Source organism: Uloborus diversus, chromosome 1, assembly GCF_026930045.1.
Source record: "Uloborus diversus isolate 005 chromosome 1, Udiv.v.3.1, whole genome shotgun sequence".
In the NCBI taxonomy this organism is placed as follows: domain Eukaryota; kingdom Metazoa; phylum Arthropoda; class Arachnida; order Araneae; family Uloboridae; genus Uloborus; species Uloborus diversus.
Genome location: NC_072731.1, coordinates 131,750,086 through 131,767,536, shown reverse-complemented (window position 1 = coordinate 131,767,536; position 17,451 = coordinate 131,750,086). Strand labels below are relative to the sequence as shown.

At 33.0% G+C, this 17,451-nt stretch overlaps 1 protein-coding gene across 1 annotated transcript in view; it reads right to left on the bottom strand.

Annotated features, from left to right (window-relative positions):
* Positions 1 to 409: 409 nt before the first annotated feature.
* Positions 410 to 17,451, bottom strand: part of LOC129232178 (U11/U12 small nuclear ribonucleoprotein 48 kDa protein-like) — a 41,066-nt gene continuing 24,024 nt past the window's right edge. The window contains exons 6-8 of the mRNA XM_054866421.1: positions 14,433 to 14,545; positions 14,282 to 14,349; positions 410 to 735 (exon numbers count right to left, since the gene is read on the bottom strand). Of these exons, the coding sequence (XP_054722396.1) occupies positions 513 to 735; positions 14,282 to 14,349; positions 14,433 to 14,545 (404 nt within the window). The 3' untranslated portion in view covers positions 410 to 512. The remainder of the gene's footprint in view (positions 736 to 14,281; positions 14,350 to 14,432; positions 14,546 to 17,451) is intronic.

Genomic DNA, 17,451 nt, shown 5'->3' with positions numbered 1-17,451 from the left:
AAAATATGTCGGTATTTTTTTTCTTCTTTGTTTAAGCTTAAAGAGTTGGAAATCAGAAAATTTCCACATAGTTTAAGAGTGTTTAAAAACATAAATATAAATTAAGAATATTTTAGTTAAGGTTTTAAAGAATGATGTTTGGGGAAAATAATTTTTTTAGTTAAAAGTTTAAATTACACATCTTAGCTGTCTTGGACATTTGGAAATGTTTGCTTACTGCATTCAAAATAGTTTTCAAATTTTTCAAGAAATGTTACAAAAAAGATGCTATGTTTAAAAAAAATTTTTTCTTTCCCAACTTAAAGTCTATTCACATGATGTATCAATGAAGCTGCCTAGATCACAATGCAAATATTGTACTCGTCATAAAAATATGTTATTTAACAAATAATTACTTTAACAACCAGTATTTCTAACTTTTCAAATGATTTATTTACTTGGGTACAATGAAAAGAAAACAACTGACTTATCAGTAACTGCAGGCAGAAACAAAAATACAGAATTGTTACCCATTAGTGATGAGATTTTTTATGCTTGTGTCGAGATTTCTTATGCCTATGTCTAGATTCACGCGATTCACTGCGACTTCTTTCACGCTTATGTTTTCGTCTCTTAGGCGAGTGGCTTTTGGTATGATATTCCTTGGATCGATAATCTGAATCATATTTTTTATCTTCCATTGATGACTCGCCTTCAGAACTTCTTTTGTTAGAATCTTCGTCTTCACAATTAGAACTAAATAATAAGATAAACTTAAGTAAACATGTTGACATACATTGAAAAAACATTTTTATTTTAAAAATTAATAGAAAACAGGAGTGTAATATAATCTGCTAAAATTAAAAGAAATTTTTAATTGCAGCAAAAAGAAGAAAAAAAGTAAAGTCTTACAAATCAGAGATTTCGTTACACCTTTCATGTTGATAACTTGAAATTTAAACAAACAACTCTAAATATCAAACAAGCCTGTTGGACTGCTTTCTGATTACTTCAAAACTCAGGTTCAATCTACATTTTAGCTGAATATTAGTTGTAAACTTGTGTTCAAAAAAAGGAGAATTTTTGTTGTGATAAAAGGATAGCTATTTTAAACACTTTTTACAGATAAACGAGTAAGTGAAAACAAAATAGCTTCCACAAGGCAACTTAGCTCTCTGAATAAAGAAACTAAATAAATCATTGATTTCACCTAGAGTCAGGTCTGTCATTAAGGAGGCTCCATTGCTGCTCTAGCTTTGAAAACTTAATGTTTTTTTCTAGTAATGTTCCCATCAATTTTTCTGAGGGTATACTCTCAGTAATCCATTATGCACAATATGCAAGATATGTGTGGCTTCTGTGGCATCAGAAGGCGTTGATTTGTTAAGTGTTAAGAAATATAAAAAAATAAGGTTACTTGTTCAAAAATATAGTTAAACATAAATACATTATTTTTGATTTAAGAAAATTTAAAATGCGATGATAGAATCAGAATTATTAATGAAAATTTTTTAAGCTTGAGGGTCATATGCTATAATTCTGAAAAATGTTTGAGACTATACAGCATATATGGAGTATACACTGAGAGCATCCCTGGGGTTTATGTATAAGCCATGGGTACAAGTTTGGTGATGTGTTCAAGACAGAAAATATTTTAAGCACCCTCTCCCCCCACACACACATGCGTGCTTAAGGAAAAATTGATGAGTATTAAATGTTGTAGTTTTTAACAATGGTAGTTTTGGAATCTGTATTTAACTCTTTAAGGACGATGGTTCATCCACTGATCTTACCCCCTAAAGACGGAGGTCAGTTTCGAAATAGCATCTCAAAATCGACTCTTCCGAAGTAGAAAAGCCATTCAGTTTCAGTGGCGGATTACGGGATAGTGAGGCCCCAGGCGCAACCTGATCCGGAGGCCCTTGACAAAACAAAAATGATATAGTTAACTAATATAAACAATGCAGAAAATCAAATTTTTTTTTGTTCTTTGAATCAACAAGATTTGAGGGGAAGGAGGTAGTTACTTCTTATTTAAAAGGAAAAAAAAAACGACATTTCTGACAAAAAAAAAAAAAAAAACATTGGTGAAATATTTTGCCTCTCTATATTTTTACGTAATTAAGCTAGTGCAAAGGGTGAGATCAAAGCTCCAGTCTCCGGCATCTAGCAAAATCCCAGCTTTTTTTGCGCTGATTTTCAATGCAAGTGTAATTTAGAGGCACAACTAGAAAAAACATTTAGGGGGGGGGGAGGCACTTGGACAAAAAAAAGGAAAGAAAAAAACCTTTGATTTTATAGGAAAGGTAAGGAAAGGGGGGAGGGTAAAAATTTTGAAACATGTAGTTTTCAAAACGCATTTTAAAACTTTCTTTGCTGATGTGAGGGGGTAAAAATGTGTTGGGGACTTCAAAAATAATAGTTTCAAGTATAAATTTGTAACACTGTAAAAGCATTCATTTTAGCGAGTGGTAATTTTCGCGAAAATAAATATGTTAGTGACTTCGTCTTGTTTTAAAGAAGAACATTTAGCAACTTTTAATAAGTTTACTATTCCTTTTGTTTTATTTTATTTTATTTTTAAATTTTGAAGACAGTTTTTAAAAACAGATTAAAAGCGGTGGTGCGGCGAGGAGGAGTTCGTACTTATCTACAGGTTCATGCCAGCTCATTTCAAGCATAGTCATGTTTAATTACTACTCACTAGACCATCACCAGAAAGAGAACCTCATATTTAACTAAATAGAATCTAAAAAATATCATTATTTCTTAAGTCAAATTTTATTCAAAAATTCATAAAAAATATGATCCCATTGAGATCCAACTTGAAATTTTGCACAAACGAAGATAAAACACACAAATATTGAAAAATTTGAGATTCAAAAAAAAAAAAAAAAAAAATCATTGTTTTCTCAGAAATTTAGATTTCACTTTTCAAAAATGAAATTTTTCATAAAATTAATCGTTGCATATCATATTAAACAGCAACTCATGTACTTTAAAATGCTTTTTACCAAATCTTTTTTATCTATATTTGATGCTGAGTTATCGTCCATTATATGTTCAAGCATTCATGAAAAAGAGGGTTTTTCTAAAAATCAAAATCTCATAAATGAAAAAAAAAAAAATAATAAAAGACATACAAATCTAAAAATTTTTTAACTTTTGATTACCTCGAAGAATACAATCGATGAGCCAAATTTCAAAGAAATACAAAAATGTGAGGGAAAAAATTTCTCAAATTTTGGATCACACTTCACATGGAATGAACCGGCTCTCTTCTCAGAAATACGCTCTTTAAATATTTCCAGAGTAATTTCCTTCATTTGAGTTTTTTTTTTTTTCCCTTTTTTTTTTTTTTTTGCTCATTTCTAAGCATTTCTGGAAAATGAAAAATCACTTAAAATTTGTGAATCTAAGTTTAACTCGGTATCAGTTTGACGAAGCAACACCATTACGTCAGCTCAAAAACGGGGAAAAAACTTTTACGAATACGTAAAACCTGTAAAGTTGACCACCCTTGTAAGTTGACCACCTGTCTATGTTGACCGCTTTTGTCAGGAACGGAATTAGCCTTATCTCATATAATGAAGGAAAACCTCTGTAACTTGACCACCTCTCTATCTTGACCACCTGTCTATCTTGACCACTAATGTACGCCAAATTTGGTCTGGAGTATTGTAAAAAACCCTTTGTAAGTTGACCACTTGGTTTATTTTTTAAAACTTTCTTCAGAATATTATTTTATTTTATTATTTATTTATAATAATAATAATAATATCTTTTTTTTTGGTTAGCTTTCAAAGAAAAAAGCTTTGATGACATACTATAGCATTTCACGAACTTAACAGCAGCATAAAGCTTATGCTGCTCTTTATTCTCCAAACTTGTTTTTGATTTGTTGTTCTATTTGAGACAGCTTTTTGTACTCTGTTCAATGAAAATAGTTGTCAGTAGAAAAGTTCAAAGTCCTTTCTTTCAGTTGCAATATGTTGTGGCAACACAGAAATTCTGCTAAAAAGAGCAGTCCCGGATCTATACATTTTGAGCCCACTGCAACAAAATATGTAGGGCCTCTCCCTAGTGACGAGCAGTGTCTATTTGAAAAGCGAATAAGCCTTAGTGCTATTTTTTCCCCTATTTTTTTTTTATCAATTTCTAGGGCCGTTAGCCCCATTAAGGACGCGGGCCCCTCGCACTGCGGGTACGCAGATCTGGGCCTGCTAATGAGGAATGAGTAAAGTTACATGTTTCTGGTGCAAGGGATTAAGAGATAGGATATTTTAATTTTGCCTTTATGAACTGGGAGAGTCGAGCTTCTTGCTCTTCGTGCTATAAGTTTTACATAAAAAGGCTTCAAAAAGAAAGTTAGTGGAGCTTGAGATTAATAAAAAGTATGAAATATTAAAAGTAATTGAAAATGGAGAAAGCCAGAGAAAAATAGCTGGCATATATGGAATTTCTAAAACTACAGTGTCTAATATAGTTAAAAACAAGTTGAAAATAACAAAAGTATTAGAATAGTATTTTTAATTATTGTTTCACTTTCAATAATGTTAAAAAATGAAAGTGGAGTTGAACAGAAAGAGTAAGGGTGAATTCCTCAAAAAATTAATACATGGTTCAAGAAATGACAAAAAAAAAAAAAAACATTACCGCCCTTTATAAGTTGACCACCTGTCTAAGTTGACCGCCAAAGTACTGCACCACGAGTGGTCAACTTACACAGGTTTCACTGTATAAGCAACTTCTGTTACGTAAATTCATGTCTTCTATTCAAGGAACACTGTATCTTGGTTAATATGATATACAAACACCTTATGCTACAGTTGAAAGCAAATAATAAAAATTTACTTCACTATTTTTTTTTTGGATAACTAACTCACTAAGAAAAAAACGGGTTTCCCTGCTTACACAGGGCGAATAGTTTACATCGATAGCAGGAAAAATTCCGGGCATCGTAAAAAATGATGCGTAAGAGCAGTGCATCAAAAAAAAAAAAAAAAAAAAAAATACGCTTCGGCTCTTTCAAAACGATTCTGTTTTTAAACTTATAAGTTATAACTTATAACTAAACTGCTAACTAAGGCACTACAAAAGAAAAAAGAGAAAAAAAGTTTGATTGCTCACCTAAATTCCAGTGTTCTTTTATAACGGAAAATGCTGCTTTTCCTATTAAACTAGAAAGAGGCTAAATATTGTGACAAGACAACAAGATAACTCTGAACTGAATTGAATTGAAATGTACAAGTATAAAGAGAGGAAAACGGCTGTCGCGGTCATTTTCTCAAGGTCAAAACCCCGGGGTTTTGTTATATATTAGAATACTGACGTGAAACTTAAGCAATACTAAATAATGCTTCTGCTTCCCCATTAGTTTACAGCCTTGAGCCCTTTGTTACGTCTTATCTTAACATCCCACTTTCCTGGGGACTTGTTTGAACAAAGAAGTGGGAGTTCTCGGATCTACCCCTCCCGCAACAATAAAACTGTGCAAGTGCAGGGCCTAAGTTGCAAGTGTCCCAGAAGAAGCTGAATTCGCTGAAGGTCAAAGATTCATTTGTGTTGCCCCACTGACTTTTCTCTCTGGATTTACAGAAACTTTTCTTTTTATCCAGACAACTGAGAACTGAATTCATCAAAGAAGTTCAAATTAGAATACATAATTTGAAAAGTAAAAAAACTAAATTTTTCTGAATATTTTCCAAACATAAAATATTAAGGGAAGGAAAAAAAGTAATACATAATTTAGGAAACTTAGAATCCGACTTTCTTTTGGCCCTCTCCCTGATTTGACGCTCCGTGCGATCCACCTTGCCCGCCCATTTCGCTGACCCTGCATTTGACACCAGCAGCAGCCAGGGCCTGATTACTGCACAGGCCTACAAGGCCTGGGCCTGGGGCCCCACCTTCCAAAGGGGCCCCTAATTTCTTAAAGAACTCTGCATAGCTTTACAACTATATGAAAAATACAAGTATTTTTGAAATAATAATAAAATGTTGGCTTGTGTTGTAAAAAAACTTCCTTAAAAGGGACTTTTTATTCATTCTGCCAGTAACGAATGTACTTTATCATAAATATGAGGAGCCTCAAAGGGAGTTATTAAATGTACATGATAAATGATTTACACATAGATAAATGATTGACAAAGAGGCCCCCAAAAGAGCATTCCGACAGGCCCTATACCTGTAACTCAACCACTGTAGAGTATTCAGGGGACCTCCAAATTAACGTGGGCCTTCGGCCTCACTTTTAGTTGGTCGGGCCCTGGCAGCAGCAGCTACGTACAACAAGTTAAAGACAACTCTTCTCGCTTGATTATAGAGCACGAAATATACTGCTTGTTTTGATGAAGCATTCCGGAGGAAAGAAACAAATATATTTTGAAACTTTGAACCTCGTACATACAAAAAAAAAAAAAAACATACTTTTTTTTTTCTAATATCCCAATTTTTTCTCCTGGAAAAATCCAAACGAAAGCACCTGAAATCTGGGGCCACTTTTTAGACACAGGGGCCATTTTAGAAGCAATCAGCCCGCTCCTAAAATCCATGACTATCTGTCAATTTCCATGAGTTTTGAGCATTTTCCACTCAAAATTATGACTCTCTATGGCAAATCCTCAAAACAAAAAATTTTGGTTTCGAGGATGTGACAATTCGCGGCTCCGAGGCCCCTGCTTTGCTGGAGGCCCCAGCACGCGCCTCATGCGCCTATGCGGTGATCCGCCACTGTTCAGTTTTACGCGGGAAAAAGCTGTGCTCCTCTATTGTGAGCTAATCGGGAGGAAGAGAATTCCCCTTATGGCAAGATTGCTTATCTAATTCGATGCTTTGCTCAAGAATGGGCAGAGCTTGCAGAGAAATTCCTTTTTCTGTTTTTTTTTTTTTCATTCTTTTCTTTCTTTTTTTTTTTTTTAAATTTTACCACATTAATATTTAAAAAACTATTTTATAGTTTTAAAATGAGGAATTTTCCTTTTTAGGAGGAACTGGGGTTGAACAGATTTTTATGCTCTTGTGCAGTAATTGACATTAAAAATAAATTCAAAATTGAAAAGTTTCCAATCAGATGCAGAGTATTTGAATAGTCACGCAAAGGTTGCGGTCCATATTTTATACTCGTCTTACTTTCATTTTAAGAAATCAGGGTGGCGACAGAAACTGTGAAAAAAAGTTCCCTGACTTTTCCCTGATTTCCCTGATTAAGTTCACCAAATTTCCCTGATTTATATTACCAATGAGAATGGTTTTCTTTCTTTGCTCTACTTGAAATCCATTGTATGTTTGTATAAAATGCAGTATTTTAAACGTTTTAAGTTGTGTAAAGTTGTTGAACTAAAGATATTTTTTAAAAAGATGCTACTTTTTTAATAAAATGGTTTTTTAAAAAAAAGACAATTTTTTTGGGGAGGGGGGGGGGGGGGAACCTACAAAACAGTATATTAAATTTTTATACACGGAAAGATTATAGAAAAAAAAAACAAATACTTTACTTCCAGAACCCACTTAGCATAAGAATTTTAAGAAACTATTAAAATTACTCTTAAAAACATATGTGTATTTATGATAGAACTAAAAAGTAATTGAAATTATTTTGAATTAAGTTTTCAAACAGTATAATAATTGTTGCAAGAATAACAAGTAATAGTGAAAGAATAGAAGTAATGTAGTTATTCTTATATAACTAATTGATATATTTATGCAATTCTGATGAAACCATTTGACATCCATTCATAGGGAGCTTTTCTTTAATCAAGAACATAGGTTTTAATGAATGAATACAGCATTTTGACAATAAAAAAATAAAGATATTTACTTAAGTACACAAGTTAACTTTATTTCAAATGATTTCAGCATGTAACGAAAAAAAAAATCTTAGATTGCTTTTGTAACAAACAACTTTGAAATGCAAGAAAAAAAAAGCAATTAGTTAATTTCAAAATATATAAAAGAATAATACAACTTGGTTATAAAATTAAAGAATTATACTTAAGTCTGAAGAAAAGAAAACCTTTACAATCTGCTGTGACAATAAATGGTATAACGGCAAAAAACAAAGTTATTTTAATTTAAAGTTCAATTTTAGCAATTAAATTAAAAAACCCGAAGAAGTAATAACTTTTAAGCTTTTATAGTATTAATTCAAAAAACAAAGATTTCTTCTTGAAATAATGATTACAGTACTTAATTACTTCGAGACAATGGAATAAAGGCAAAGGAGCTAAGACATTAATGAAGGTTTCCTCTTTGCAAGTATGGTTGTTTATTTTACATAGCATTGAAATTGTAAAAGGAAATTTCAAGCTAGGTAAAATAAACAACCTAACAGTAAAATAAACAATCTTAGGAAGTTCATCCTGTGGTTAATAAGTAAGATTCAATACTTTGACGTTGAGGAAAAAAGATGCACAAATATGCGACAGTATATAATTGCACCTCATTAATTTAACATTATTTTTAACAGATAATTGGCGGAAAATGCGTAGGGAATTAGAGTACTTAATTTTATAAATTAAAAAAAAAAATTTTTTTCTTCATAAAATCAATTTTCCCTGATTTTTTGCTATTTTTTCAAAATTCCCTGATATTTCCCTGATTTTTTCCCTGATTAGTAAAGTTCCCTGACTTTTCCCTGATCTCCCTGATCTGTCGCCACCCTGGAAATAAGTAGTATTTACTTATATACTTACTCCTTTTTTGCTAATTCATTATTTAGTGCTGCTAATTGCAATCTTTAATAATAAGAATTATTTTTAAATTAAAGAGCTGAGTTTTCATTAGCAGATGAATAAAATCTTTTTAACTATGACCATTTAAGAATGCTATGCACACAACACACACAATTCTTGAAATTCTGCAGCAAATGTAGGATATTTTTTAGCATATTTATCCAAAATACTAAAAACAGATGTACACAGAGCCTGATTACCGCAGGAGCATGCGGGGCACAGGCCTCTCTTCTTTGATTTCAGGGGGGCCCAAATTCTCCTTAATTTATCATACTAATTGAAAATAATGATTTCATGCAGAATCTTGAGTACAATGATATAATTGATATATTTGCAAGTGCCAAGACAGGGAAAAAATCTCTTATTTGTTGATGAAAATTCCCTTTAAAAATTTGTTCTCTTTGCAATCCCAAAACCACTCCAAATTTAGTCTGTATTTACTATTAAAAGTTATATCATAGATAATTTTGATATTTACAGTTTACTGCAACGGGCAAAGTTTAACCATGTCTTATACAGTTTTCGTATACTACTCTTCTACTTTTTAAATGTATGAGGTACCACCAAATTTAGTATGGTTGTGTTACTATGCAAGAATCGAAATATTTTATAGCTTAATTATATAGAATAATAGGGAATAGGGGGTGGGAGAGCACAAAATGAATTTCATGCCCAGTGTCTTCACAAATCTTAGTCGGACTCCAGGGGGGCCCTGAATTAGAAATGTGCCCCACGTGCAATCTCAGAATGATCCGGCTCTGCATGTACACGGACATTTTTAAAACTTTTTATTCCCGCTCCTCTCCATCTTTTATTCCATAGATCTACAAAATCAAAGATTAGCACTTTTCAAACAAAATTGACTGACGTTTTTATATTAATTTACGAGTACTGCTGCTATAATCCAAAGTTTTGTGTACGTATTATATACTAGAAAATAACATGTCATTGTATGACGAAGACAAATTGCTTTTTTATCAGGGACATTGAACTGAAAATTTGACATATTAAACTAAATGTTTCTCAAACTCAGATGCTCAAAGTAACGTAAGTCAAATTTCCCTACTTTTCAAGAGAGCGTAAAAACGTTTCTTTACTGCATACAAAGGTTGGGACTCGCGCTCTTATAAAAGGGATCAATAAATAAAAAGTTTTTTTCTCTTTTTTACAAAATTACGTTGTTATAACTTAATGTGGAAAAGGACAGTTTTCTGGGACAGTACTGTTGCAAAATAAAATTACCGAATTTTGGGAGCTACTATAATGAAATAATGCCCTACCGTTAATCATTTATAATCTATGATTTCGTACAAAGGTAGGGACATAAGTACATTCATTTTATCTCGAGTTTCATTGTTGTAGACGTCAGTGCGTTACTTGATCAGTGATCTTAGCTTTTATATATATATATATAAGAAGTTTCAGTTAAACGTTTCAGAACTTCTTTGAGGGGTACGGTACATCCTGACTACTCGAAATCATACAGTACTGTGGGGTCTGAAATGCTTTCCAGAAGCGGGAAAAAAAATCTTTTAAAGACTTTCTTAAATAAAAGAAATGCATTGTTCCGCTTATCAAAAATTTTAAATAATAGAAATGACAAAACAGCAAATCTATTGCAGAAAAAAGGCGACTAAAGTTCCCACCATACAATTTTGCAAAAAATCACATTGAAGATTGACACGAAATTATATAGCATCGCAAGCAAGTATGGGGAAAGCTCTCTCCATAATAAAAGTATAGAAAACACAATTAAACTGAAATGTTTATTTGATCCCCACCCGAACAAAAATACTAAATGCATCTATTCTTTGCCTATTATTGTATTCTTTCCAATTTGTATGTGATAGGAAATAGTACTTTTATCTAAAACATTTTGCACATAAACAAAAAAGAAGGGAGTCTTATGTTTGTGCGAAACATTTTACCAAAGAAAAATAAAAGAAAACATAAGATTCCCCTCTTTTGTAGAAACCGCACACAATACTCTTCTAATCAGAGCAGGAGTGCCTTCAAGGAAAATCGCAGCGGTCATTAGCGGATCGCTGATAAAGATCTCCCGCAAAAATTTCCCGCTGCGGTGGTCCCGACTGTGTCCCTTCCTTTTATGCGATCTACCCCCTGAAGATACATCTACTGGCCGAAAACAGCCGAGCTCGTCCTCAAAGGACATTCATCTGAATCGCCCAAAACCGGCCGTGTCGTCCTTGAAGTGTTAATCTGAATTTTAAGATTTTGTCATTTCTAACAACATGGACCGATTTTTAATTGTAATATTTAAGCATTTGATATCGTAGTCCAAAAATCTACAAACCGCCAATAACGGGGGGAGGGGGGGGGGCTGGGTGATCTCCCCCAGAAATTTTTTTAAATTGAAGTCCAAAAAATGCAATGGTAGGCCATTTTGGTAAAGTTCAGGGAAAGGAGGGGTTCAGGGACTCTCTTACATCAAATTTTGCAAACTGATAGTCCCAAAATCACAATATTAGGCAATCTTCAATAATATTGGAGAAAGAGTGGGGGGGGGGGAGCTGGCTCTCCTCAAATTTGAAGCTTTGGAAATTGAAGCTTTAAAAACGAAATTGTACTCCATCTTTCACAACATTTACATGCTTTTTGAATGCATTTGAAGGGATGGAGCTCAAGAACTCTCCTTCAAAATATTTTGAAATTAAAGTTCCAAAAATGCAATTTTAGACAATGTTTGATGTTAGGGGTAAAAGCCCTCGGGGCTCCCCACCATTAATTTTTTGCCGATCGTAAACATTTTTATTGCAGCAATAAAATCGCTGGGACATAAGATTTTCACTTTTGCAACATAAATCAGTTCTGATCGGAAAGTCTACTCAAGATAGCGCAAACAACTCAGAAAAGAAGGAAAGGTGGGGGAAGGGTATGGACGAGTATGGTAACTATCACCATTCCCCCACACAGTTTTCATTTGTAAGATAGCAGGTGGTAAAATTAGCAATAATATAACAGCTTCAGTGAAGTAGATATATTTTTTAAACGAGTAACATTATCCAATATTCATTAATTAAAAAAACAGTAGCGGAACTGATTTCTCACCCCAGGGAGGACCCCCAAATCATATCCTTCAAAAGGCACTCAAATACAGTCTAAGGAAGCATTTTAAGTATTTCAGCAAAAAAATTTTTTGGAAGAGTAATCTCGAACCCCTTCTTCTAAGTTCATCACAAACGCTTTTAATTTGAGTTTTTAAGGCTTCAGTTTCTAAATTTTTTTTCAAGGAACAGTACCCCCTTTACCTGTATGCATGACTTATGACCGTCTAAAAGCTTTGATACTTTAAATTCGGAAAGTTTTTCACAGAAGCTTGCAACAACCTTTCCACTTAAGTCATCCAATGTAGCCCAAAACAAAGTTCAACAAACGAAAATTTTTCGGGCTGGGCGGCGAAATACCGCCCTCTCCTTGTGTGAAGCAAGCACACTTGAGGCAGTGTAAGTTTGTTTAAAATTTATTTTTCTATTGAAAGAGCAACTCCCCTTCCCACATCGCCAAAGACAACCCAAAGTTTTAAGACTTCAATTTCGAAAATGATTCATGAAAGACCCCCCCCCCCCGAATTCCCTAACTCTTAACGCACTCAAAAACAGCCAAAATAGTACTTCAATACTTCAGCATGGAGAAATTTTCGGGGGAAACAGACCCCCTCCCCCGAACTTTTTCCCCTAAGTTCACTAAATTTGACTTAAATTTGCGGTTCCTACTTTTCATCACTGAAGTTTTAAGAATTTAATTTCTAAAATTTATTGAGAGAAAGCCTTTGAATTCCCTCTTTTTAAGTCCCCCAAAGATTACCTAAAGCAGAATTCTGAATACTTCAGCTTTGAAGGGAGAGGGGGACCCCGAAGCCCACCCTCTGCCTCTATGTTCATTAAAGATGGTCTAAAGTTGCGCTTTTAAGACTCCAGTTTCGGAGTTTCGCCTAAAAAGAGCCCCCCCCCCCCTCCTCTTGACATTGCCAAAGACAGTCTAAAAGTTTTAAGACCTCAATTACAGTTTTCGGGAGAGGGTCCCAAATACCCTTTGTCTTAAGTCATTTAAGTAGAGCCTCAAATAGATATTAATACATCGACTACAAAACATTTTTAGGTTAGAACACCGAAACCATCTCTCGTAATTTCACCAAAGATTGCCTGAATTAGTTTTTTTTTAAGACTGCAGTTTCCGATTTTTATTTATTTATTTATTTTTTTTTTAACCTCACCCTCCCCACTTTACATTATTAAAGACAGCTTAAACTTTTTGACCTTCTTTTTTAGAGTTTGCAGAGGAGAAATCCCGAACCACTCCTAACTTCAAAAATGACTTACAATAAGGTTTTTCGATTTTTTATTCTAGAGCCCTTGAGAGCCCCCCCCCCCCCCCTAGATTCTCCAAAATATAAATGTTTTAAGACATCAGTATCGTTGGAATTTGCGGACTTACCATCTTTGCAAGAGCAGCATTTTTTCAAACTCGTGATGCCGTTATTTTTTTCGTTTCCTTTCTCTCTCACTCCCCCCCCCCCCCATTTCCATTCTAGCGAGTGTGAGATTGAAAGTCATTGGAATTTAGTGACTCCTCAAGTCGTAGAATATTTTACCAGAAACATATCAAAAATTCAGGAATAGTTGCCCATTGGTGTTTCAAACCAGCTTGAAATTTGCCTCCGATTTCCAGAATTCCCATTTTCATTGAAATCTTCCTAATCCCTAACAGTTCACACCTGGTATGTGGACGCCCTTTGATGTGGCGTAAACATTTCAATCCGTCAGCAATCACTCTCAACCGATGATTCAGATTCAAATCTAAGACAATTTAAGAGTGCACATAATTTTCATTTATGACGTGTAAAGTTTGCAAAAAAAAAAAAAAAAAAACGCAAATGAGAAAAAAACAAAAGGATGATCAAAAATAGTAATTGAAAAATAGAGACAAAAGGCAATCAATTCGAAAAATTAGTGAGAATAGCGAGCAACTCCGCGGTCTACAATGCAGCAAGTTGGAAATAACAGAGCTACCTAAAAAAAGTCAAATGGTGCTAGACCAAAAGCCACTCCTCCATAAGCATGTTGCAAACAAAACAAGCCCATGGCAGAAAACAAGAGAATGTTGATGTAAATTCCTGGTTATGGAAAAGTTCAGTTATTAAAGCTTATTTTTTCAAAAAAAATTTTTTAGTAAAAACTGAAGGACAGTCACCAAATTTCTTTCCGTCCTGACCTCCGTCTCGGAAATTTTGCCCAAGAAGGAAATCCGTCCTGAGACGGAAGGTCTTGCACCCATGATATAAGCCAGTGGGGCTTTGGCAAATTTCCAATAAAGTTTGCATTGAGTTATGCATCCTCATGTGTGGCAGTTTCAAGTATTTGCTCCACCTTAAAAAGACCAAAGAGTACAATCTAACTTTTTTTTCCTTACAAAAGCAAGACACAATAAGTTTTTGCTGACTGTGTCAAGTTAAACCTGGCGACATTCATCTGCATATTGAACTACTAATATGTCTTAATTGTTTAAATACATATTGCATATTTTAAAACATATAAATGCATCTTATTCACCTATGAAAACTCTGTTTTCTTGTCTCTATTAGGAATGACATTTGATTTTCAATAACTTCTTTCATCACCTAAAATAGTATGTAAACATTAAGTCGAAAGTAAGATATAATCAACTTTTAAATAAAAAATATAGGATTTAAATTTTAATTACTTCTGTGTAGGATTTTTTTGTGATGTGTACATTTTTAGCTCGATAAGATTGTCGTCGTCTTTTATAGTCACGTTGCTCAGCCATTAATTCTAACCGGGTCTTGGGTTTCCCATCTAAAAATATATAAGTTATGAAAATATTCAATACTTAATTATACTGCTCTTTTATGAAGAAATTCAAGTTGCAAAGTAAGTTTTTAGTTACAGTCAAACTCCGATACAGTGCCACTGTCAGATCCGATCCAATGGTGGCGTTATATCGAGTTGGGCAGTACATCAAATTTTAAAGTATAAGATTACACAAAAATGCAGAGTAATAATATTAAGGAATGGGATCAAAAATAAAACGTGTTCTTACCTTTATTACTTCAAAAAGTAAAAAATATATAAATACATAGATTTCAAGGCTAGAGAATTATTTATGTTCTCTTAGCAACTTGTTCTTTGACAGAAAATAATTTCAGACGCTACTTAGACATTTTTTGTCCAAAATAAGCTTTTTCTATGTCTTTTTTTAATGCGAGAAAATAATCCATCACTTCTATATCACTCGCATGTTTTTCTAAGAATCGTGTAAGTTTCTTATTGTCATCTTTTGCATATTCAGACTTGATGCTCACTTCTTCCTTCTAAGGTTCTACTTCAAATGAATCAAAACGTGAATTGGGAATTGCTAACTCAATAATTTCCTGTGCAAAAGTTGAAAATGATTTGATGGCATTGATGTATTCATTTGCCGTAAGAAAAACCAGGGGTAGAAGTGACCGACTTGTAACATATAGGACATTTTCCACAAAAAATATAGGACAAATATAGGACACATTATATGAATAATTTTGCTATGAAAAAAGAAATAATACATATCACATACAATGGCTCCCAAAAGTCTTCGTACACCTTTGACTTTCAAAGAAATAGGCCCCAATCCATTAGTTAGAAATAATATTTCTTAATAAGTATTTAATTTTAAGATCTATGATCAATTTTTAACAAAACTACATGAAAAGTTTTTAAAAAATATTAAAACTTAATTTTTTAAAAATCAAAAACCAAAAAGTGCCGAAAATTTTATCTCACAAAAGTCTTCGTACACTTTATAAAATGTCTATATATTATTGAACAATCTAATTTTGATTAAGTTATTAATTAGTAGAATATCATACAGTATTCATAACACCTTTTAAACGTCTGGGAATAAATTTCATTCTTTTTCTTTCTTTTTTTTTTTGCGTAATTTCAGAGTAAGTTTTCAACCACACTTCGATTCTTACTGTTTCTAGCTCAATTTTCGTTTTAAAGCCCTATTTTCGTAATCTAGCCTCCAGATATCTCTAAATACGTTACATTAAGTTAAAATCTGAAGATTGAGGGGGTATTTTCTATACTTTAGGACAATTTTCGAGGCACTAGACGCAAATGTTGAAAACCGTGTGCTTCTTATCGTTATCTTGATAAAAAACAAAGTTGTTTCCAATAACCAAATCTTTGGCTAAGAGTTCAAAATTGGTTTTTTAAAATATTTAAAGGAACAGCATGATTCATTATTTCATCAAAAAATTCCAAATTTCCAAGTCCTTATGTTGAGATGCACCCTCACACAAGAACACCTTCACTGTCCTGATTAACTGATTCAACTAAGTTCTAAAGATAAAGTTCCTAATTTTTTTTTCGACTTACAATTATACAACAATTTAACCAAAAATGTTGAATTAATTTTTATCTGTAAGTAAGACGTAATTCTAAAACGTTTTGAGCTTATTTATCATTGATTTTGCGACAAAAAGCGTAAGCTTTCTGTTTTTCGCGCGACCGAGAAAATTTCTGCGGGAAGGGGTCCCACTTAATACAGCTAATCAGAGAACTTGACGAACAATTTTAGGTGAAAATTAAATGTAAAATGTTTCACTTAACTCTGCAGAAACTTTTACAGCACTTAAATGTGTATTTTTCATAAATTTTTCAACTTTAAATCTCCGATTACGTTTTGTCAACTTTGCCGGTTGACCTTTTCTTGCCTTGTTTTCGGTCCGATTTCTTTCTTTAAAGCATCTTATCAAGCACTTTACTATACAAGCAAATAAATTAACTACATTAGAGACATTTCAAACCAATTTACCGCTACTGTGGGAAAAAAATTCAAATTTTGAATGGTGTTTGCTGTTTTTTACGAATACCAGCCATTTTATAGTAATAAGCACAATATTAAGGAATAAATAAACAAAAAAGTAAAGCCAAATGACTTATAAGGGTCAACACAATGCAAAAATATTAAAAAAACGCCATATGATAAATTTAATCATGAATTTATTTGAAAATATTTGAGTGTACGATGACTTTTGTGGCGTGTTATTTCTCTGTCTCTTTGTTTTCTGGTCCATTCAAAAAGAAGATCCGTCAATATTTTGAAAAAAACAAATGGTTTGTATTTAGAATGACATAGGAAAGATGTGAAAAAATATTGGACTTCATATTCGATTTCAGTTTGGAGTTATTTTGGTTTTACTAAAAAATTTCGAAGTGTACGAACACTTTTGGGAGACACTGTATTTAGTTATTCTTATCAATGATTTTATTTTAAAAAAAACCTCGAAAACAAAATTATACCTTACATCTGAAATGACTTCCCTGTAGTTGAAAGAATAATTTTTGAAAAAACAGTGTACTTTATAGACTAAATAACTAAACAAAATTTGAACAAAGATAATATTTATTTTTTCTACCTCACTCATGACATGACCCAAGCACTAATTCCACTGTTCTTTGATTTTATATCTAAACTGAACCCTTTACCACTTGTATTAAGAACAAACAGAGCTTGAGAAGGATCCTTCAGACGTTTTTCAGAGTTTTCTTTATGCTTGAATGTTTTAGCATGCTGCCTCATTTGCGAAAATCCACTATTGCTTATGGGCACTGAACAGTTGCAAAAATGGCAAAAAGCGGTAAAATCATCTTTTCCTTTAGTGCACCATGCACCAAAATTTGTAGAATTAATGTCCTCCTGGTTACACAACTCCACA